At 43.4% G+C, this 24,714-nt stretch overlaps 1 protein-coding gene across 1 annotated transcript; it reads left to right on the top strand.

Moving 5' to 3' along the window:
• Nucleotides 1-1,802: 1,802 nt before the first annotated feature.
• On the top strand, nucleotides 1,803-17,178 carry LOC124140404 (carbonic anhydrase 2-like). Its single transcript, XM_046507934.2, has 8 exons — nucleotides 1,803-1,847; nucleotides 4,740-5,078; nucleotides 7,924-8,088; nucleotides 10,385-10,530; nucleotides 12,640-12,732; nucleotides 14,386-14,458; nucleotides 16,091-16,239; nucleotides 16,895-17,178. Exons 2-8 carry the CDS (start codon nucleotides 4,838-4,840, stop codon nucleotides 17,006-17,008), a joined length of 981 nt encoding a protein of 326 aa, XP_046363890.2. The 5' UTR covers nucleotides 1,803-1,847; nucleotides 4,740-4,837; the 3' UTR covers nucleotides 17,009-17,178.
• The last annotated feature ends 7,536 nt before the right edge of the window (nucleotides 17,179-24,714 follow it).

The following is a 24,714-nucleotide window of genomic DNA, read 5'->3' as shown; positions in this document are numbered from 1 at the left end:
GTTGATAAAAGTGGCAAAAATCCTCGGCAAGCCTCGGAATTTTTCCACTTTTATCAACTCGTGTTGATATATTTGATATCAAAAGACACTCGGGTGAAATTCTCTCTCTCTCTCTCTCTCTCTCTCTCTCTCTCTCTCTCTCTCTCTCTCTCTCTCTCTCTCTCTCTCTATACATCATTATGTGAGTATGTAAGTGTGTGAGTTGGGTTTAACGCCAATTTAACAGTATCCAGTTATTTCGCGGCGTGTCAGCTTAATGTAGGAGGCAAGCCCGAAGTGATGCAGGTCTCAGACGTTTAACACTTCGATGAAACCCACGAGCACGGGTATGGTGCCGACAAACCTAGAAACATAACCGGGGCGAACAGGGATTCGAGCCCACAATCATAGGTTTCTGGCGTGCCCAAGGGAATCGCGGCTTCTTATGAAGTAAATGATGTGATGTGCGACACTTTCATATTGTTTTCACTCACTCTCTTTATTCTTATAGTGGGCCTGCTGTCCTAATGACAAAGTTTTATTTTACGTCATGTTGATGCATTGCATCAAAGTTGTCCGTAATTCCTCTAATAAGCGTCATGCTGGTATCTGTTTTGAAGGGATCAGTGACACGGGGTTGATTCAAGGGGCTGTCTTGTTTCAATTGGGGGGTTGGGTGGGCTTCAAATGGCTTTCCTCGGTGTTTCATGCCTGCGCTGGTTGAACTGGGGTTTTGTAACTAATAAACGCTATCTGAGCTGTTCATTATTTTATGAACAGTTGTATAAAAATCAGACAAGTGCTGAACTGGCGCTTCTTGCCATTCCTGACATTCTGAAATGTTTCAGAAACATAATTTCTAAGCTGTTCAGTAGTTTCATACACCCTTATCTATACATCAGACAACTGTGGAACTTTTATTATTCAGGAATTTTAAACGTTGTTTTCCGTGGTGAAAAACACAAAATTACAATGGAGGGTAGGGTTTGTGTCCAGTGCCAAACTTATGACTTTTCAGTTTTTTTCTGAAAAATGTCAGATCAATTTGTGAATATCTTCACATTGAAAGAACTGGGCTTCAGTATAACGTGTGTAGTTTATACCTCTCAAAACGCGTTGAATTGATTTAGTAGGATTTTCACAGGTATAAAGTTGTCATGCCTCTTACTTATACTAGTAATGTGCCTTACCAATTCAATTCACCTCTATTTTCAACCGATTTAGACGGCCTTTTATATGAGGGTTACCGTATTCGACGTTATAAGCGCCCAGGCCGCTCTCAAAATGAGAAATAAGGGGCTCTTATTAGAATATTATATTGGTGAAAAAGACAGAGTTGAAAGATAAATTTCGTGGTTTATGCTGACAGCCTGAAATGTTTATATACGAGAGATACATCTTTCCAGAATTTAAATGCCCATAATTAAGGGTGCATATAACACACTAGTACGTATTATACGCGACTAAATAAGTGTTGTGTACGTTGATCAATCGGAAGGGGTGCTAATTGGTATTGTTCACCAGCCAATATATTAGCAAATATCGCCGTTGGCGCTTATTAGAGCAGGGCGCTTATTACGTCGAATACGGTATATCTTAGTTATCAACCTACTACAATAGTATATAGTGTCAACTAAACTCAAGAGACGGTTTCCATGGTTTAACAGTGTTCCGGAATTATTTTATGTTATAATTATTCATTAAACTGTGAGCTATTTGCGTCTCGATGTCAACACTCCGCATCACCAGTGCCTTGTCGTGGAAATGCTATTTATAAATGCGGGTTTCTCGATCGAAGGGAGATAACTCTCATTTCCGGAATTATTTGTTGCTATGTGTAGATGTCTCATAAATTCGCGTTGTTGTCAGTAAGTATTGCATGCCACTGTTGAAGCTATGTGTTGTCATGGCAATTCGTGAACGGGATTGGAAAGATGTAAGGATGTGCTGCAAGGGCTTTAGTCCAAGATCGAGACAAAAGATTTCGTGGCGGTAATGCATACGTTTTACGAATGGGACCAATTCGGAAAGAATGACCGTGGTTTCGTTTCGGAAAGGGGAGGCTTGTACGAAAATTGCTCCCGGAAAATATACGAAATAAGAATGAATAGAAATAATGATTTTACGAGTACATCGAATTATGAAATTTAAGTTTCAATGAATACTAAGAGCATTTACTGTATAACGTAATATATTCTATCTGTTGGCACTTTGAGGTAGAGCTATAGTATGGTATTTACGAAGACGGGTTAGCTGCAAAATTGTACAACTACAAATTCGTTGTGATTACAATGGGTCAACGTACTTCTCAATAACTATCACACATCTTCTATCGGTGGATAGCAGGTAGTACTAGTAGAAACAGTTTCACAGCTAGAGTCCTGCACCATGACTGTGGAATATAATTTTTTCTTTTTTAAAAACACTCTAGATATGTACACAAAAGCAAGTCTAGCCAGCTCTAACTAGCTCTATTCCACATGAAATCAGCATCAGGAAAAATATTTGTTTAATTTTAGAGTCCAGAAGGGTATTGTGTAATATAAGATTTCATAGACTAAATGTTAATCTACTAGAACGTGAGTAAGCTCATCAAACTGATTGTCCCCCAAGAAAAGGCCCCTGTCTCCAATGGGGGAGGGTGGCCTTATATCTTTGGGATATGTAAACCAAAGTCAGTGTTGAGTTTTGAGATGTCATATTTGTAAGAGTAATGCTCTCAAAATTAGAAATAGGAGGCTCTTATTAGAATATTATTTTAGTGGGAAAAAACAGAGTTAAAAGGTAAATTTCGTGATTTATGCTGACAGGCTGAAATGTTTATGTACGACAGATATATTTTTCCAGAAGTTAATTGCCCCTAATTAAGTGTGCATATAACAGATGAGTGCGTATTTTAAGCGAATATATAAGTCTTGTTTACCTTGATCAATCGGAAGGGGTGCTAATTGGGATTGTTCATGGGCCAATTTATTAGCGAATATTGCCGTGGGCGCTTATTAGAGCGGGGCGCTTATTACGTCGAATATGGTATAAAAATATATATACAGTGTCCCCCGTAATAAGCCCTTGTGTGCTTAGAAAATAGACAAGATATAGATATTAGAACCATTGAGATCAGGCTATAGTAGACTAAAACCTTTGTTATAATAGTTACAAAGCAAATATACCCCTTGTGCGCTGCTGTTTTCTGTCAGTATAATGTATCTGTACAAGAGGGTATGGACTTTCATGTAGAGTTTCAGATTTTGGTAGGGGGCACTTATAAACATTGCCTACAGATTGACCGCCTCCGTGGTCTAGTGGTAGAGCGTCCGCCCGGAGAGTGGAAGGTCCGGGGTTCGATCCCCGGCCGCGTCATACCAAAAGACGTTAAAAGATGGTACTTGTTGTTACCCTGTCTGGCGCTCGGCATTAAAGGGCTAAAACAAGGACTGGTCGGCTCGGAGTCAGTATACTGTGTCTGAGTGGGGTATCCATGTTAAACTGCGGCATGATATCTCAGTGTGCTAGCACTATAAATCGGCATCAGTCCGGACTAGTACAAGCAGCCACACACACACATACACGTGCATGCACGTCGCTATATAAGCGCAATAATCTTGGACGCGACGTTAAACCCAATTTCACCTCACCTCACCGCCTATAGATTGGTCTAAAAGTTTGTCGTGCTTATTGGAGCAAGGCACTAGGGCTTGGACATGTCCAAATTTACTACCCAAGCCTCTGATCCTCTATTACCTGACCCTAACTGAACACAAGATTAAGAGGTATGGGTCAGTGTTTGTGTGCAATTTGGCATGGCAAGGTGAAAGGTGCAATTGTGTTACAATCATGTGATCATTGATACGAGGAAATACAAAGTTTATTTTCCTAAAGTGGGAGCATTAATGTATACAGGTCATCTAAATTGTTTTTCTGAATCTATATATAACTATATCAAAACAAATATCTTGATCTTGGGTATACCCATTGAATGAGTGAGTTTGGTTAACGCCGCTTTGACAGGTATTTTTATCACGGCGTGTCAGCCTAATGTGGGAGGAAAGCCTGAATTGACAAAGGTCTCGGATATTTACCACTTTGGTAAAACCCATGAGCATGGGTATGGTGCTGACACAACCGGAAACATAATCAGGGCGACACATGATTCAAACTCATGATCATAGGTTCCTGGTGGGTCCATGGGACACAACTCTGCACAGCGAATTGTGCCTTGAACCCAACTCACTCACTCACCATTGTCAAAGAAAATTAATTCTGTACATGTCTGTCCAGATGAGCTGGTGCATGCCTTGGAAGTCACACGCTGTACTTACTCAATTCCTCAATTCCCCAGTCACAGAACTGAGGGGAGGAGAGTCCATCCTTTCTCGGAGCTGAGGAGTGAGTCAGTTGGCGTGACCAGGGCATACATCCTAGAACAGAGTTGTGTCCCTTGGGCACGCCAGAAACCTATAATTGTGGGTTCGAATCCCGGTTCACCCCAATTATGTTTCTAGGTTTGTCAGCACCATACCCGTGCTCGTGGGTTTCACCGAAATGGTAAATGTCTGAGACCTGCATCACTTTGGGCTTTCCTCCCACATTAAGCTGACACGCCGTGATATAACTGGATTAATGTTAAAAGCGGCATTAAACCCAACTCACTCACTCACTCACTCATAACAACAATATACGTTAAATCATTGACAATCAATAAGAGAATACTATCGATTGTTTTGTGGATGTTTTCAGAGTTTAATGTGCATCTTATTCAGGAATTGAGATGACTGGGATGAATTACTGAATGTGACCATACTCTCTGTGTGTCGTGTATTGATGGTGATCGCAAGTACAGGGGACAGCCTATATTACCATGGATGACGATACGGATGTTTTAATTGCTGACAACGAAAGGAATCGCTTTGTCGCTGTTTGGCGGCTTCTCACTGACAGTACATACAAGAAATGTGCACTGGGCTTGTGTTTGGGAGTGATTGGGATAACTGTGATAACATTGGTCGTAGTGTTCGTACCTCGGACGTCTGGCCCATCAGAGGACCTGTGTCCACCTACCCCCTCGGTTGCTTTCAGCTACAATTCTCACAGCGCTGAGGGTAAGACAATCATTTCCTATTTCCTATTTCATCTATTAAGAGGCCAGGTGCCGGTGTACGAAGCGATCTTAGCGCTAATGTGATTGTAACGCCCATACCATAACTAGAGACCATATAATAGATTGGTATAATCTGCCATAACATGACTTACTTGCTTTCAGCTATAATTCTCACAGTGCTGGTGATAAGACAATGATTTCGTATTTCATCTATTGAGAGGCCAGGTGCCGTTGTACGAAGCAATCTTAGCGCTAAGGTGATCGTAACGCCCATACCATAGCAGACTTACTTGCTTTCAGCTACAATTCTCACAGCGCTGGTGATAAGACAATGATTTCACATTTTATATTTCATCTATTGAGAGGCCAGGTGCCGTTGTACGAAGCAATCTTAGCGCTAAGGTGATCGTAACGCCCATACCATAGCAGACTTACTTGCTTTCAGCTACAATTCTCACAGCGCTGGTGATAAGACAATGATTTCACATTTCATCTATTGAGAGGCCAGGTGCCGTTGTACGAAGCAATCTTAGCGCTAAGGTGATCGTAACGCCCATACCATAGCAGACTTACTTGCTTTCAGCTACAATTCTCACAGCGCTGGTGATAAGACAATGATTTCACATTTCATATTTCATCTATTGAGAGGCCAGGTGCCGTTGTACAAAGCTATCTTAGCGCTAAGGTGATCGTAACGCCCATACCATAGCAGACTTACTTGCTTTCAGCTATAATTCTCACAGTGCTGGTGGTAAGACAATAATTTCCTATTTCATATTTCATCTATTAAGAGGTCAGGTGCCATTGTACAAAGCGATCTTAGCGCTAAGGTGATCGTAACGCCCATACCATAGCAGACTTACTTGCTTTCAGCTACGATTCTCACAATGCTCACAGTGCTGGTGGTAAGACAATAATTTCATATTTCATACTGTATATGACCTCATATAAGCCGACCCCGTAGATAAGCAGAGGTATTAACTTGACCATTGAAATATGAAAGAAATTATATGACCCGTAGATAAGCCTAACCAGGAAGTAAAAGGCAAAGACACATCGCGAAGTCAGACTGCAAAAATGTTATTTTCATGTTTCATCTATGAAGAGGCCAGGGTGCTGTTTTACAAAGCAATCTTATCAGAGAGGTGATCGTAACTCCCATACCATTTCTTTGCTGTTTGTTTGTTTGTTTTTTAATGCTGCACAGCTATATGATGGTGATCTGTAAATAATCCAGTCTGGACCAGACATTCCAGTGATTGACATCATGAGCATCGTTCTACACATTTGGGATATGATTACATTCGTCAACCAAGACAGCGAGCCTGATGACACGCATGGGTTGCTGAAGACCATATTTGAACAGATGCTAGTGTCTGAATAAAAACATGGATATAACGAACAACAAGGGACCAGACAAATCAGTTCGTTATATACATTATTCGTTTTATACGTTTTCGCTCGGAAACGTCCGCCATCTTGGATAAAACGAAACACAATACATGTAATTGCAGCATTGACTAGCATTAGCCGAGATCACTTCATAGCCTTCAATTGATAACATTTTATAAAATTCATTTAATAACATTTAATGCATAACATTTTTCGAACATTGTCATCAAATACATGTACAAAATGTAAACATATTTATCAATTTACATACGGGGAGATGCATAGTCGGTGATTTTGCTCTGACTTGTTTCGCTGACTGCATTCGTGAAACCGCATCCTTGAGATGAGTCAAATGATGTCATCTCTGTTGATATTTGAGTGTTCAAGAAGATGTTTAGAGTTTCAAGAGCCTTATTGGCATCGGCAAAGGAGGGTGGGGCTGGTTCCACGCACTCACTCATTCTTCCTCTCCGCAGGTCCCCTACACTGGAGCCACCTGGCTCCCGGGACACGGTGCTGTGCAGGCTCCATCCAGTCCCCGTCCTCCTCACTCACTCACTCACTCATTCTTCCTCTCCGCAGGTCCCCTACACTGGAGCCACCTGGCTCCGGGGACACGGTGCTGTGCAGGCTCCATCCAGTCCCCGTCCTCCTCACTCACTCACTCACTCTTCCTCTCCGCAGGTCCCCTACACTGGAGCCACCTGGCTCCCGGGACACGGTGCTGTGCAGGCTCCATCCAGTTCCCGTCCTCCTCACTCACTCACTCACTCACTCACTCATTCTTCCTCTCCGCAGGTTCCCTACACTGGAGCCACCTGGCTCCCGGGACACGGTGCTGTGCTGGCTCCTTCCAGTCCCCCATCACATCACTCACTCACTCTTCCTCTCCGCAGGTCCCCTACACTGGAGCCACCTGGCTCCCGGGACACGGTGCTGTGCTGGCTCCATCCAGTCCCCCATCACGTACCTCACTCACTCACTCACTCACTCACTCACTCTTCCTCTCCCCAGGTCCACTACACTGGAGCCACCTGGCTCCCTGGACACAGTGCTGTGCAGGCTCCTTCCAGTCCCCCATCACCTCACTCACTCACTCTTCCTCTCCGCAGGTGTCCTACACTGGAGCCATCTGGCTCCCGGGACACGGTGCTGTGCTGGCTCCATCCAGTCCCCCATCACGTACCTCACTCACTCACTCACTCACTCACTCACTCTTCCTCTCCCCAGGTCCACTACACTGGAGCCACCTGGCTCCCGGGACACAGTGCTGTGCAGGCTCCATCCAGTCCCCCATCACCTCACTCACTCACTCACTCACTCTTCCTCTCCGTAGGTCCCCTACACTGGAGCCACCTGGCTCCCGGGACACAGTGCTGTGCAGGCTCCATCCAGTCCCCCATCACCTCACTCACTCACTCACTCACTCACTCACTCACTCTTCCTCTCCGCAGGTCCCCTACACTGGAGCCACCTGGCTCCCGGGACACGGTGCTGTGCAGGCTCCTTCCAGTCCCCCATCAACATCCAGACCCAGAGCCTTCACTGTAGAGGTTTCACTGCCATCACCTACCAAGGCAGTCAGACAGGTGCCCTGAATGGAAACATCAGTTCAATGGGTGAGGCAATTTTTAAATCGGCAGGTTTTTTAAAAAAAAATTCTTCCTTATGATTCGTTAGCAACCATGGTGGCATTGATTAGATGACATAACCTTTCTGTAAAATCTGGACAATATTGAATTTCTTATATCAAACTTATATCAAACCAGATCTTTTACCAATCAGTCCAAACAATTGATAACCATAAAGAAATGTGTTCACCTAGCTAGATTTAAATGACTTGGGGCTCAGTCACACATTTAGGATTTTTGTTGCCGTCCTTGATAGGACCATTCTCGATTCAAATTTGTCAAAAGTCTGATCAAGATCCTGTGATTCGTGGTGGGAAATTCACAAATTTGTAAAAACATTTACTTAATTAAGGCAACAATCAAAATTGTTCAGGAAGCGTCCCGATTCAGCCGTTTCCAGCCAAAATCATCCCGACTCTCCCTCCCAATCCGAATCTGATCCGATTTGTATCTTCCTCATGGTAAAATACGACCTGAATCTGTCCCGACAGCGTCCCGATTCTCCAGAATGCGATCCAACAGAGATCAGACAGTGACTGGACATTGAACCGACAAAGACGGTTCACATTCGGCATGATCTGGACGCATTCTGGACTCAATCAACAAGAAACGGATATAAACAATTTCTCCAAATCATACCCCTTCATCACGACAGTGTCCCGATCAACAGGACACCGTTACGACATTGTTACGATTTTGATCCGATACAGCAGAATCTGTCATGACATTGTCACGATTGTAATCCGACTAGACAAAATCGGCTGAGTTTCCCGAATGTTCCCAGGACACACCATACTGTTGGGAGTGTTTGGCAGACCTTTCCCGATCCGTAGGACTCTGTTACGAATGTATACAGCTGGGTTCAGACCATGATAGGACATTCAAGATCATTGAGGATAGTAATCCGACTTTTTCACTTTTCGTGTCGTAGCGCTGTCTGATCTCAAACAGGAGCCATAATCGGCACTGTGTGAACCCAGCCTTACATGATGAAGAGAAACATTTACCTTATCATGGCTTAGGGTTATTCCCTTCTTGAATCAGTCCCATCAGTTTATAATAGGGATCTGATATTTAGCTCCCCAATATGTCCGGAAAAATGGCATTTTGTGCTTATCACTTATGTGCCTATACATCAGGGGTCCGGAAACCGTCATATGCGCCGGACATGTCCGATTGGGAATCTCAAATGTCCGTTTTAAAATATTGCTTACCGGACATTTTAAAAAGTATTGTCCGGACATTCTTAAATTTTGACCGGACATGATCAACAGTTAGGACTGAGTAGTGATTTATCTAGACCTGCTCAACAGCCAGTATTCAGTCTCAAGAGTACAGCAAATGTCAGTAAACATACCTAAATGGAATTCCATATTTCCCAATTTATGTTTTACTGTAATAATTAATGTTATGGCTCTGTAGAACTGACTTGTATTTTACTGACCAATTTGAGCAAAATAATGAGATTTTTTTCAAATATTGCCTGCCAAGGGCTCTTAGTTTGGAATCCTGGATAAATCCCTGACGTATATAGATGTGGCCGGCTATCATTTTGATAGGATTCATTTGAATAAGAACTGTTAATACAATGTTTTCGAACACACTAAGTGTAAATGTGGTTTTATGTGCAAAAGACACAATGTGTGAGAAGATTGTGGTATGATTATTATTCTGTCAATGCAAACAGTAAACAAATGATTTGGTAATGGGCGATGTGACAATGGGAGGTAAGTTGCTGAGAAATGCACTGAGGCATGTCAGGACAGTAGTCCTGGAGCAGACAATCCAGTGATTGCCATTATGAGCATTCGATCCTCACATTTGGGATACGATGAAATGCATCAACCAAGTCAGCGAGCCTGACCACCTGATTCCTTTAGTTGCTTCCAACAACAAACATGGGTTGCTGAAGATCAATTCTAAACCTATTAAGTGGCATCATGTACCATGAAGATACCCCCAATGTTGCATCAGGGGATGGTAACTGTGATGAATTACTTGTCATAAGAGGTGACTAAATTTGATCAAGTGGTCAGACTACATGACTTGGCTGATTGCTTATGATTGCACCCCGAAGATGTGGAACGTTGCTCATGATATCGACCACTGGTCTGTGCATCCCAGACTTAATTACTAACACACTGCCCAACCTCATTAGGGTCAGATTGTTTACTCCTGTGCCATGCTATAGATGGAATAATGCAGACTGCGGCATAAACAAAAAACATGTTGTTGTTGTTATTTCAATAAAATATCAGTTGAGATTGTTCGTGTTTCAATTAAGGCCAAGGTGCTGTTCTCGTCTTCTCTATGCAACACCAACTAGTGACGAGAGTTCTGCCTGAGGTCACCGATGACTACGTCCTTGACTCCATGCACTTCCACTGCCCCTCGGAACATCACGTTGACGGTAAAGCCATGCCAGGAGAGGTGGGTCTAGTGCTCAGAATCAGAACCTGGGTTTCACTCTGTAGCTGTGTAAGGCGTTAGTTTTTAAATAAGTCAGTTAACAGATTCCCAAATCCTGAACAAATTAAGAGTGGAAAAAACAATATAAATATAATTTACATTAAATTATACTGACTGTTGGGGTAAAAATTTTTTTATTAAATTGTCCAACTCACTGAAAAATCAACCAGAACTGTGAAAACTCCTAAAACGAAGAAGTCTAAAAATCTGCTAAACTAACTACATCTTCAACAATTGGGGAATGGTCTCCCCCTGCGCTGCTTATCTTGTCTGTCAATGACGATGGAATATCTGACAGCTTTCTCACAGAAGATGTTCCCGTCTTGACCACTCAGCCACTTACGGAGAATCTACGTTTACGGTGAATCAACCTACGGTTTCGGAAAGTGGTATTGGATCGGACTGATCTTGTATTTTCCTCATGAAAAATACTACAAAGCTTACATGAGACCATCTTTTTTCTTCGTCTCCCTCGTCTACTGCTGCTTTATCATTCCTCTTCTCGTCTTAATCTCATTTCAATCCCTGAGACGTGATTGATGGTTTTGATGACGTGTTAAAAGAGATGCCAAGCTGGCTTGTCCTATCATCCATGGGAGATTGTGATACCCCTGTCTTATATCCTTACCTTATTTCACACACTATATGCCCGCCTGTCCATCCCTGCATCACAATTCCTCAAGCCTATTAAGGTCTAGAAAGAGAATGAGTTGGTTGGGGAAATCACGCGTTCAGAGCATGTAGGTCCACTGGCATGAAAAGCGTGCCTGACCTAGATTGTTGGGAGGTAATTTTGATGATGCTAGGCGTGTTCGGGTTGATTGCTTCTTTTTTTTGAAGCTGGAAACCTTTGTTTAGGCACATAGGATCGTAGGATCGAAAGAGGAATAGGAACTGCTTAGTCAACATTCAGGGAGTTATTTTGCAACATCCAGTGAGTTATTTTGCAACATCCAGTGAGTTATTTTGTAGCATTCGGTGAGTTATTTTGCAACATCCAGTGAGTTATTTTGCAACATCCAGTGAGTTATTTTGTAGCATTCGGTGAGTTATTTTGCAACATTCGGTGAGTTATTTTTGCAACATCCAACGAGTTATTTTGCAACATCCAGCAAGTTATTTTGCAACATCCAGTGAGTTTTATTTCCCCTGCAACAAGTTTTATTGCCACCACCATTGAGTCGTTTCCTCCCTGTACTGTATGATGTTGCCGATCAATCACATCAATAATGAGCTGTTGTCACTGTTAACTAAGGCTGCACGGTATTACCGGTATATTGGTAAATTGAGGTTCATTCTTTCCACAATACATATCACAATATCATTGTTCAATGCTCGGTATATCAGGTGATTTCAAATAGCTACTTTTATCATGTGTTTAATGTGATGCACTGTAACACTTGCCAAATACATGTACCTTTGAAATGTTCCATAATTCCAAAATGCAAGTTGGCATTCTGGAGTTTGTCTGTGGTGGTGATGTAACGCCAAGTCATCACTGTCCCGGACTGTGCATCCTTGCATATTTACTGACTGAGGAAACATCATGTTGCACCAGCATCTTGTTTTGTTCCATTTTTGAACTTCAATTCATACCTGAATGTATCAAATTACTTCCGAGTTCAAAATTGAGAATTATAAAATATATATCGTGATACGTATTGCAATATGGCTCTGTGCATCGTAAAATATTGATACACTTTAAACATCCAATACCCATCCCTACTGTTAAAGACCCGTGAAGATTCCGGGGTAGAATAGGTCTTCAGCAACCCATGCTTGCCGTAAAAGGCGACTAAGCTTGTCGTAAAAGGCGACTAACGGGATCACTTGGTCAGGCTCGCTGACTTGGTTGATGCATGTCATCGATCCCAATTGCGTGGATCGATTCTCATGATATTAATCACTGGATTATCTGGTCCAGACTTGATTATTTACAGACCGCCGTCATATAGCTGGAATATTGCTGAGTGCGGCGTTAAACAACAATCCAACCAACCATTCCAAATGTTAAAACAGCTGATGCTCTTTGCCACGTTTCCTGACTATGCCACATTGTCGTTGTTGTAGTTGCACTTGGTCCACTACAAGAAGCAGTATGGCAGCATTGCAGCTGCAGCAGCCAAGCAGGATGGGTTAGCTGTGATTGGAATATTTCTGGAGGTAAGTTGGCTTCAGGAACATTGGAAGATGTTGTACATACATCTGACTGAGGCTTACTTTGAAATGATGACGGAAGTACATTTATCATCCAAAACTGGCTCCCAAAGGAGATATGGCTTGGGTGAGATCAAGCGTTATCTACATTGTAGATATTTTTGGGGTTATTTAGTATGTGACCAAATTTTGTTTACAATAATTTCAGGGAAATCATGTTGTTCTTAAGTATTGTAGCATTTAACTGCTGGGGTCGTGTGATAGAGATGCGGAATATTTAAGTTTTTTTAAGATTTTTATTTTTTTTGGAAAATGGAAATAAAAAAGAAACGTGCGGCAGACTTTATGATGATGTGGGAGATGCCTGAGAACCAAGACTTTTAATTCTTTCAGCCTAAGTTACAAAGTTTTTAATCTAGATCACTCTCCAGCGATATCAATGCATCTCCTTAATCACTTAGCACTTAACCATTTTATTCAAAGACGAACACACATTATCATTAGTTGGTGTCACTCAAAGGTGTATGCACTTTTTCTTCATGCTGTACAAAACGATCAAAGATCAAGAACGTGGTCATTGATACATGGTCTAAGGGAGACAACTTTTAGGAAATTTATGATTTTATGTATGCTGAATGAGACATTTTTACTGATCGTTTTGGTTTGTTATTGCTGTTGTTTAATTTTTTTATTTTTTTTGTTGACGGTTGAATTTGATGTTTTGTCTTTTTAACTTTTTCAATTTTCTGGAATGCAAGTTAAAACTTAAAGCATGTTTTTGGATCATTTGCCTGAAGCTTGTGTTGCCATGTCCTCCATTCACATTTTCGCGTTCGCTTGTCACGCCGAAGACCCCCGGGTTCGATTCACGATATGGGTACAATGTGTGAAGCCCATTTCTGGTGTCCCCCGCCGTGATATTGCTGGAATTTCTAAAAGCTGCGTAAAACCATACTCACTCACTCACTCATTCACATTTCATTTTGTGGATGTCTCTGGCAATAAACAGGTTCTAGGTTGAGGAATATGACGTCAGTATTTTGTTAATTTAGTGATTTGGGTTAACAGTGCTTTGAACAGTATCTCAATTATTATGTTGTCTTAATGTTGGTGGAAAGTCCAAAGTGATACAGTTCTTAAGCACAATGTTTAACCTACAATCATGATCTGGGCGATTTGAGGATTCAAACCATACATTTCAGCACAGCTAACATCACCATATACACACTGATACATGCAGATATAGATCAAGGGTTGGACAAGATAATATTCCAATATGGCTGTCGTGGTGGCCATGTTTAAAATGGGATGGGAATTGTGTGAGGATTGGTACTTTGGAGAAACACCCCAGATGCAATCATGATTTCAGGGGAGATGGTTAAAACTGTTAATATTAATGATGGATGGTCCCAAATATTTGTTATTTGTGAGCTGGAAAACTACAAGACATCAAGCATAATTTTTGTCTTTTTTCATTATTTAGACATTTTTTCTTGTACATATTGTTCTTACTCTTAAATTCTCTCGTCTGAAATTACAGAGTGCGGGAGCTGATCTTTGGCATGTATTTTTCGTCTGATGATGATGTCATGTTTTGTTCAATTGATTAAATTTTAGTCCTCAGCATCCATGTAGAACACACATTTCTGTCTCTTGCAGTCAGGATCATCGTCAAACAACTCGGCATTCAATGCGTTCTTGGATGGGGTACAAAAGCTGAACAAGGCTGGAAGTAAGATCCAGTTCCAGCTGTGCCACATCACTCCATCTATTCATATCAGTCCATCTGTTCATATCACTCCATCTATTTATATCAGTCCATCTGTTCATATCACTCCATCTATTTATATCAGTCCATCTGTTCATATCAGTCCATCTAATCATATCAGTCCATCTGTTCATATCAGTCCATCTAATCATATCACTCTATCTATTCATATCACTGCATCTATTCACATCACTCCATCTATTCATATCAGTCCATCTGTTCATATCAGTCCATCTAATCATATAAGTCAACCTATTCATATCAGCCCATCTATTCATATCACCCATATATTCACCTGCCAATCTTTTCATATCAGTCCATCTATTCATAACACCCTGATATTCACCAGTCCATCTAATCATATCAGTCCATCTGTTCATATCAGTCCATCTAATCATATCACTCTATCTATTCATATCACTCCATCTATTCACATCACTCCATCTATTCATATCAGTCCATCTGTTCATATCAGCCCATCTATTCATATCAGTCCATCTATTCATATAAGTCCATGTATTCATATCAGTCCATCTGTTCATATCAGTCAATCTATTCATATCAGTCCTTCTGTTCATATCAGTCCATCTATTCATTCAATCCATCTAATCATATCCGTTCATCTAATCATGTCAGTCCATCTATTCATATCACCCATATATTCACCTGCCCATCTTTTCATATCAGTCCATCTATTCATAACACCTTGATATTCACCAGCCCATCTATTCATATCAGTCCATCTATTTGTATCATCCATATATTCACCAGCCTATCTATGCACATCAATCCATCTATTCATATCAACCAAATATTCACCAACCCATCTATTCACATCAGTCCATTTTTTCATATCAACCTATCTTTTCACGTCAGTCCATCTATTCATATCAGTCCATCTATTCCAACCAGCAAGTCTATTCTTACCAGCAAGTCTATTCATATCAGTCCACCATATTAGTATTCATATTAATCTGTCTGTAATCTTACCAGTCAATGGGTATTCATATTGATCTGCCCATTCAGAATTCAGGGTTAGACAAGGTGCCCAGCTACCCATGCTTGTTGTAAGAGGCGACCTGGTGTGGGTGGTCAGGTTCTGTGCCTTAGTTCATTGTGTGTCATTGTACCCCGACAGTGTAGATTGTTGCAGACAGTATCAGGTCACTGGATCGTTTAGTCCGCAATCTTATGACTGAAATATTGAGTGCTTGTGTTGGAAAAAACAAATCTACCATTAATCTTCCTATATTCTTCAGTCCCAGTCATGGGTGGTTCAGTTGTCTGCAGAGTTGCTTCCCTTAGACATGCCAGAATCCTATGATCTTTTGTTCAAATCCCAGATTTGCTTGATTATGTATCTCAGCTCCATAGCCATGCTTGTATGTTTCACTAAAGTGGGAATCAAAGGACCTGCATAATATCAGGCTTTCCCCCCTAACAAGCTGACACCCCCCGATATAACTGAAATACCACTAAAATTATGTAAAACCAGACACGCACGGCAGTCCATCTATTCAGATCAGTCATCTGTATATATATATCCACCCACCGATGAGACAGAAATTCCTATATATGTTTTCATTGTACATAAAGATGGGGTGTCAGTGACCTTGGATCCACGCCAACTGATGCCCCCTGGTGGCAAGTTCTACACCTACTTTGGCTCATTGACAACACCATCGTGCTCTGAGTCTGTCCGATGGATCGTGATGCAGAATCCAATCGTCACTACCCAGGAGAAGGTAGGAGCAGGTCTTCTGTGATAGGGGGATGCTTAAGAACATATCTATCTGAAACAAAATCTACACCCCCTGAACAAATTTGTATATATTTTATAAAAAAAATTGTTTTTCTAATTTATTGTAAATATCAAACATATTTTTGTACACCTGGTCAGAAATTCATGTCTCACAAATATAGCGAAATATTCATCTTGAATAAAAAACAACAACTTCCTTTTACCACCATTATCTCTGGGATTAAAGATATGATCTCTCTTGGTTGCATGCTTAGGGCACACAAAAAAGTAACCTGATGTTTGATTAATGGAAACATCTTTAAAATATTTTTGCAATTGCTCATCTAACATAAGATCAAAGGTGTCATTATTTAATTATTTGACTTCCGCCAATAGGGAGAGGCACAACAACCAAAACACTTCCAATATTTCACCGTGATAACATACAAGATGGCCGGCGGAAGTGGCCATTGCCAAGTTACCATAATGTTCTCCTAATCTAATCTGATAGGGATAATGGAGTTCAATGAAGTCTTCATAACTTTTGGAATAAGATTTTGAAATGTGGGAGTAAGTATGCTGTTGTGACAGTGAGAAATATCTTGGGTGGTATGCATTGCTGTTGTTTAACGAATCTATTTCTCTGGGTTTTCCTTCAGGTGCAAATATTAAGGACACTCAAAGTCAAGGACGCAGCTCATCTCTCTGTTCATGGAAATGCCAGACCCCTACAGTCACTGAACTCTCGGAGGGTGGACAGCAACACATGTTAGTTCTAGGATCACGGCCTACGGCAACATGGGTTCTACTGACAGCTACACATGTTAGTTCTAGGATGTCACGGCCTACGGCAACATGGGTTCTACTGACAGCAACACATGTTAGTTCTAGGATGACACGGCCTACGGCAACATGGGTTCTACTGACAGCAAGACATGTTAGTTCTTGGATGTCACGGCCTACGGGAACATGGGTTCTACTGACAGCTACACATGTTAGTTCTAGGATGTCACGGCCTACGGCAACATGGGTTCTACTGACAGCAAGACATGTTAGTTCTAGGATGTCACGGCCTACGGTAACATGGGTTCTACTGACAGCAACACATGTTAGTTCTAGAATGACACGGCCTACGGCAACATGGGTTCTACTGACAGCAACACATGTTAGTTCTAGGATGACACGGCCTACGTCAGCATGGGTTCTACTGACAGCAACACATGTTAGTTCTAGGATGTCACGGCCTACGGCAACATGGGTTCTACTGACAGCTACACATGTTAGTTCTAGGATGTCACGGCCTACGGCAACATGGGTTCTACTGACAGCAAGACATGTTAGTTCTAGGATGTCACGGCCTACGGCAACATGGGTTCTACTGACAGCTACACATGTTAGTTCTAGGATGTCACGGCCTACGGCAACATGGGTTCTACTGACAGCAAGACATGTTAGTTCTAGGATGTCACGGCCTACGGCAACATGGGTTCTACTGACAGCTACACATGTTAGTTCTAGGATGTCACGGCCTACGGCAACATGGGTTCTACTGACAGCAAGACATGTTAGTTCTAGGATGTCACGGCCTACGGCAACATGGGTTCTACTGACAGCAAGACATGTTAGTTCTAGGATGTCACGGCCTACGGCAACATGGGTTCTACTGACAGCTACACATGTTAGTTCTCGGATGTCACGGCCTACGGCAACATGGGTTCTACTGACAGCAACACATGTTAGTTCTAGGATGTCACGGCCTACGGCAACATGGCTTCTACTGACAGCTACACATGTTAGTTCTAGGATGTCACGGCCTACGGCAACATGGGTTCTACTGACAGCTACACATGTTAGTTCTAGGATGACACGGCCTACGGCAACATGGGTTCTACTGACAGCTACACATGTTAGTTCTAGGATGACACGGCCTACGGCAACATGGGTTCTACTGACAGCAACACATGTTAGTTCTAGGATGTCACGGCCTACGGCAACATGGGTTCTACTGACAGCAACACATGTTAGTTCTAGGATGACACGGCCTACGGCAACATGGGTTCTACTGACAGCTACACATGTTAGTTCTAGGATGTCACGGCCTACGGCAACATGGGTTCTACTGACAGCTACACATGTTAGTTCTAGGATGTCACGGCCTACGGCAACATGGGTTCTACTGACAGCAAGACATGTTAGTTCTAGGATGACACGGCCTACGGCAACATGGGTTCTACTGACAGCAACACATGTTAGTTCTAGGATGACACGGCCTACGGCAACATGGGTTCTACTGACAGCAAGACATGTTAGTTCTAGGATGTCACGGCCTACGGCAACATGGGTTCTACTGACAGCTACACATGTTAGTTCTAGGATGTCACGGCCTACGGTAACATGGGTTCTACTGACAGCAACACATGTTAGTTCTAGAATGACACGGCCTACGGCAACATGGGTTCTACTGACAGCAACACATGTTAGTTCTAGAATGACACGGCCTACGGCAACATGGGTTCTACTAACAGCAACACATGTTAGTTCTAGGATGACACGGCCTACGTCAGCATGGGTTCTACTGACAGCAACACATGTTAGTTCTAGGATGTCACGGCCTACGGCAACATGGGTTCTACTGACAGCTACACATGTTAGTTCTAGGATGTCACGGCCTACGGCAACATGGGTTCTACTGACAGCAAGACATGTTAGTTCTAGGATGTCACGGCCTACGGCAACATGGGTTCTACTGACAGCTACACATGTTAGTTCTAGGATGTCACGGCCTACGGCAACATGGGTTCTACTGACAGCAAGACATGTTAGTTCTAGGATGTCACGGCCTACGGCAACATGGGTTCTACTGACAGCTACACATGTTAGTTCTAGGATGTCACGGCCTACGGCAACATGGGTTCTACTGACAGCAAGACATGTTAGTTCTAGGATGTCACGGCCTACGGCAACATGGGTTCTACTGACAGCAAGACATGTTAGTTCTAGGATGTCACGGCCTACGGCAACATGGGTTCTACTGACAGCTACACATGTTAGTTCTCGGATGTCACGGCCTACGGCAACATGGGTTCTACTGACAGCAACACATGTTAGTTCTAGGATGTCACGGCCTACGGCAACATGGCTTCTACTGACAGCTACACATGTTAGTTCTAGGATGTCACGGCCTACGGCAACATGGGTTCTACTGACAGCTACACATGTTAGTTCTAGGATGACACGGCCTACGGCAACATGGGTTCTACTGACAGCTACACATGTTAGTTCTAGGATGACACGGCCTACGGCAACATGGGTTCTACTGACAGCAACACATGTTAGTTCTAGGATGTCACGGCCTACGGCAACATGGGTTCTACTGACAGCAACACATGTTAGTTCTAGGATGACACGGCCTACGGCAACATGGGTTCTACTGACAGCTACACATGTTAGTTCTAGGATGTCACGGCCTACGGCAACATGGGTTCTACTGACAGCTACACATGTTAGTTCTAGGATGTCACGGCCTACGGCAACATGGGTTCTACTGACAGCAAGACATGTTAGTTCTAGGATGACACGGCCTACGGCAACATGGGTTCTACTGACAGCAACACATGTTAGTTCTAGGATGACACGGCCTACGGCAACATGGGTTCTACTGACAGCAAGACATGTTAGTTCTAGGATGTCACGGCCTACGGCAACATGGGTTCTACTGACAGCTACACATGTTAGTTCTAGGATGTCACGGCCTACGGTAACATGGGTTCTACTGACAGCAACACATGTTAGTTCTAGAATGACACGGCCTACGGCAACATGGGTTCTACTGACAGCAACACATGTTAGTTCTAGGATGTCACGGCCTACGTCAGCATGGGTTCTACTGACAGCAACACATGTTAGTTCTAGGATGTCACGGCCTACGGCAACATGGGTTCTACTGACAGCTACACATGTTAGTTCTAGGATGTCACGGCCTACGGCAACATGGGTTCTACTGACAGCAAGACATGTTAGTTCTAGGATGTCACGGCCTACGGCAACATGGGTTCTACTGACAGCTACACATGTTAGTTCTAGGATGTCACGGCCTACGGCAACATGGGTTCTACTGACAGCAAGACATGTTAGTTCTAGGATGTCACGGCCTACGGCAACATGGGTTCTACTGACAGCTACACATGTTAGTTCTAGGATGTCACGGCCTACGGCAACATGGGTTCTTCTGACAGCAACACATGTTAGTTCTAGGATGTCACGGCCTACGGCAACATGGGTTCTACTGACAGCAACACATGTTAGTTCTAGGATGTCACGGCCTACGGCAACATGGGTTCTACTGACAGCTACACATGTTAGTTCTAGGATGTCACGGCCTACGGCAACATGGGTTCTACTGACAGCAACACATGTTAGTTCTAGGATGTCACAGCCTACGGCAACATGGCTTCTACTGACAGCTACACATGTTAGTTCTAGGATGTCACGGCCTACGGCAACATGGGTTCTACTGACAGCTACACATGTTAGTTCTAGGATGACACGGCCTACGGCAACATGGGTTCTACTGACAGCTACACATGTTAGTTCTAGGATGACACGGCCTACGGCAACATGGGTTCTACTGACAGCAAGACATGTTAGTTCTAGGATGACACGGCCTACGGCAACATGGGTTCTACTGACGGCAAGACATGTTAGTTCTAGGATGACACGGCCTACGGCAACATGGGTTCTACTGACAGCAAGACATGTTAGTTCTTGGATGTCACGGCCTACGGGAACATGGGTTCTACTGACAGCAACACATGTTAGTTCTAGGATGTGACGGCCTACGGCAACATGGGTTCTACTGACAGCTACACATGTTAGTTCTAGGATGACACGGCCTACGGCAACATGGGTTCTACTGACAGCAAGACATGTTAGTTCTAGGATGACACGGCCTACGGCAACATGGGTTCTACTGACAGCAACACATGTTAGTTCTAGAATGACACGGCCTATGGCAACATGGGTTCTACTGACAGCAAGACATGTTGGTTCTAGGATGACACGGCCTACGGCAACATGGGTTCTACTGACAGCTACACATGTTAGTTCTAGGATGACACAGCCTACGGCAACATGGGTTCTACTGACAGCAAGACATGTTAGTTCTAGGATGACACGGCCTACGGCAACATGGGTTCTACTGACAGCAACACATGTTAGTTCTAGGATGACATGGCCTACGGCAACATGGGTTCTACTGACAGCAACACATGTTAGTTTTAGAATGACACGGCCTACGGCAACATGGGTTCTACTGACAGCTACACATGTTAGTTCTAGGATGTCACGGCCTACGGCAACATGGGTTCTACTGACAGCAAGACTTGTTAGTTCTAGGATGACACGGCCTATGGCAACATGGGTTCTACTGACAGCAACACATGTTAGTTCTAGGATGTCACGGCCTACGGCAACATGGGTTCTACTGACAGCAGCACATGTTAGTTCTAGGATGTCACGGCCTACGGCAACATGGGTTCTACTGACAGCAAGACATGTTAGTTCTAGGATGACACGGCCTACGGCAACATGGGTTCTACTGACAGCAACACATGTTAGTTCTAGGATGTCACGGCCTACGGCAACATGGGTTCTACTGACAGCAGCACATGTTAGTTCTAGGATGTCACGGCCTATGGCAACATGGGTTCTACTGACAGCAAGACATGTTAGTTCTAGGATGACACGGCCTACGGCAACATGGGTTCTACTGACAGCTACACATGTTAGTTCTAGGATGTCACGGCCTACGGCAACATGGGTTCTACTGACAGCAGCACATGTTAGTTCTAGGATGTCACGGCCTATGGCAACATGGGTTCTACTGACAGCAGCACATGTTAGTTCTAGGATGTCACGGCCTACGGCAACATGGGTTCTACTGACAGCAGCACATGTTAGTTCTAGGATGTCACGGCCTACGGCAACATGGGTTCTACTGACAGCAACACATGTTAGTTCTAGGATGTCACGGCCTACGGCAACATGGGTTCTACTGACAGCAACACATGTTAGTTCTAGGATGACACGGCCTACGGCAACATGGGTTCTACTGACAGCAACACATGTTAGTTCTAGGATGTCACGGCCTACGGCAACATGGGTTCTACTGACAGCAGCACATGTTAGTTCTAGGATGACAAGGCCTATGGCAACATGGGTTCTACTGACAGCAGCACATGTTAGTTCTAGGATGACACGGCCTACGGCAACATGGGTTCTACTGACAGCAACATATGTTAGTTCTAGGTTGACACTGCCTACGGCAACACATGTTAGTTCTAGGATCATGTCCTACGACAACACATGTTAGTTAGTGGATCATGTCCTACGACAACACACGTTAGTTCTAGGATCATGTCCTACGACAACACGCTAGTTCTAGGATCATGTCCTACGACAACACGTTAGTTCCAGGATCATGTCCTATGACAACACGTTAGTTCTAGGATCATGTCCTACAACAATAAATGTTAGTTCTAGGATCATGTCCTACGACAACACATGTTAGTTCTAGGATCATGTCCTACGACAACACATGTTAGTTCTAGGATCATGGCCTACGGCAACACGTTAGTTCTAGGATCATGGCCTACGACAACACATGTTAGTTCTAGGATCATGGCCTACGACAACACATGTTAGTTCTAGGATCATGGCCTACGGCAACACATGTTAGTTCTAGGATCATGTCCTATGGCAACACGTTAGTTCTAGGATCACGGCCTACGGCAACCTATGTAAGTTCTAGGATCATGGTCTACGACAACACATGATAGTTCTAGGATCATGTCCTACGGCAACCTATGTAAGTTCTAGGATCATGGCCTACGGCAACACGTTAGTACTTGGATGACATGGCCTACGGCAACATGGGTTGTACTGGAGGGATACAGAACAGGTATCCTAGTGTGGATCCTAACATGGATTTGGCCTCCTGTCCACCAGGGGCGGTCAGGTAGCCTAGTGGTTAAAGCGTTTGCTCGTCACGCCAAAGACCCGGGTTCGATTCCCGACATGGGTAAAACGTGTGAAGCCGATTTCTGGTGTCCCCCGCCATGATATTGCTGGAATATTGCTAAAAGCGGCGTAAAACCATATTCACTCACTCCTGTCCACCACAACGTGGGTTATACTGGGGGTGTCTAGAACATGTCTTCTTGTGTTGATCTTGAACATTTGATGCTTATGGCATCCTGTCTACAGCAATATGGGTTACACTGGGTGGATCTAATATGTCTGATGGATTTGGCTTCTTGTCTACAGTTATATAGGTTGTACTGTGTTTGTCTTGAACAACGGGTATTTCAATGATGATCTCAATTATCTGATGGATATGGCTTCTTGTCTATAGAAACATGGGTTGAACTGTGTGCATTTAGAACAACGGCTATTTAAGTGTGGATCTCGAACAACAGATAGGACTTCCTGTCTACAGCAACAGACATGTTGATGTAGCTATGTTTGTGGCCTGGAACTAAAGACATATTTGTCTCAGCCTAGAACAGAGGATGTACAACATTGGGTGTGTTGAGTGGGTGGACATCGGATGTGTAAAAGTGTGTGTGTGTGTGTGTGTGAGGGGGGTGGGTGGGTAGGATATCAGACATGATTAGTGGGTGTAGGTGCGTTCAGGTGCGTTTGTGTCTGTCATTAGAACCAACTAAGGACTAGATGGTCACAATGGCTTCTGTATGTCTGTGTGACCTTGCTGTGACCTTGATGGCATGTATTAACTCGTCCATTGATGTACATGCTACCGTGCAATAATCGTTTTATAAAACATACTCCCATACTCCCTTTTACATTTTACAAAGCCTAATCATGTTTGATGATTTTACTGCAGTGATATCATTCAGGGGGGTGCCCAGTCGTCTTTTCGCTGTGCAGACTTGCATCCCTAGGACACCCCATAAACTTATGATTGTGGGTTTGAATCCCGGGTTCGCCCCGATTATATTTCTAGGTTTGTCAGCACCATACCCGTGCTCGTGGGTTTCACCAAGGTGGTAAACGTCTGAGACCTGCATCAATCCGGGCTTTCCTCTTACATCAAGCTGACACGCCGTGATATAACTGAAATACTGCTAAAAGCCGCTTTAAACGCAACTCACACACTCACTCACTGATATCATCCAGCAATGGATTACACTGCTGCAGGGGGGCACGGGTGGCCAAGTCGTCTAAGGCGCCGCAATTCGCTGTGCAGACTTGCATCCCTTGGACACCCCATAAACTTATGATTGTGGGTTCGAATCCCGGTTCGCCCCGATTATGTTTCTAGGTTTGTCAGCACCATACCCTTGCTCGTGGGTTTCACAGAAGTGGTAAACGTCTAAGACCTGCATCACTCTGGGCTTTCCTCTCACATCAAGCTGACCCACCATGATATAACTGAAATACTGTTAAAAGCGGCATTAAA

This window comes from Haliotis rufescens, unplaced genomic scaffold, assembly GCF_023055435.1.
Source record: "Haliotis rufescens isolate VD_foot unplaced genomic scaffold, xgHalRufe1.0.p SCAF_37, whole genome shotgun sequence".
NCBI classification, from domain to species: Eukaryota; Metazoa; Mollusca; class Gastropoda; order Lepetellida; family Haliotidae; genus Haliotis; species Haliotis rufescens.
The sequence above is the reverse complement of the archived record's forward strand: the minus strand, read 5'-3'. Positions and strand labels throughout refer to the sequence as shown.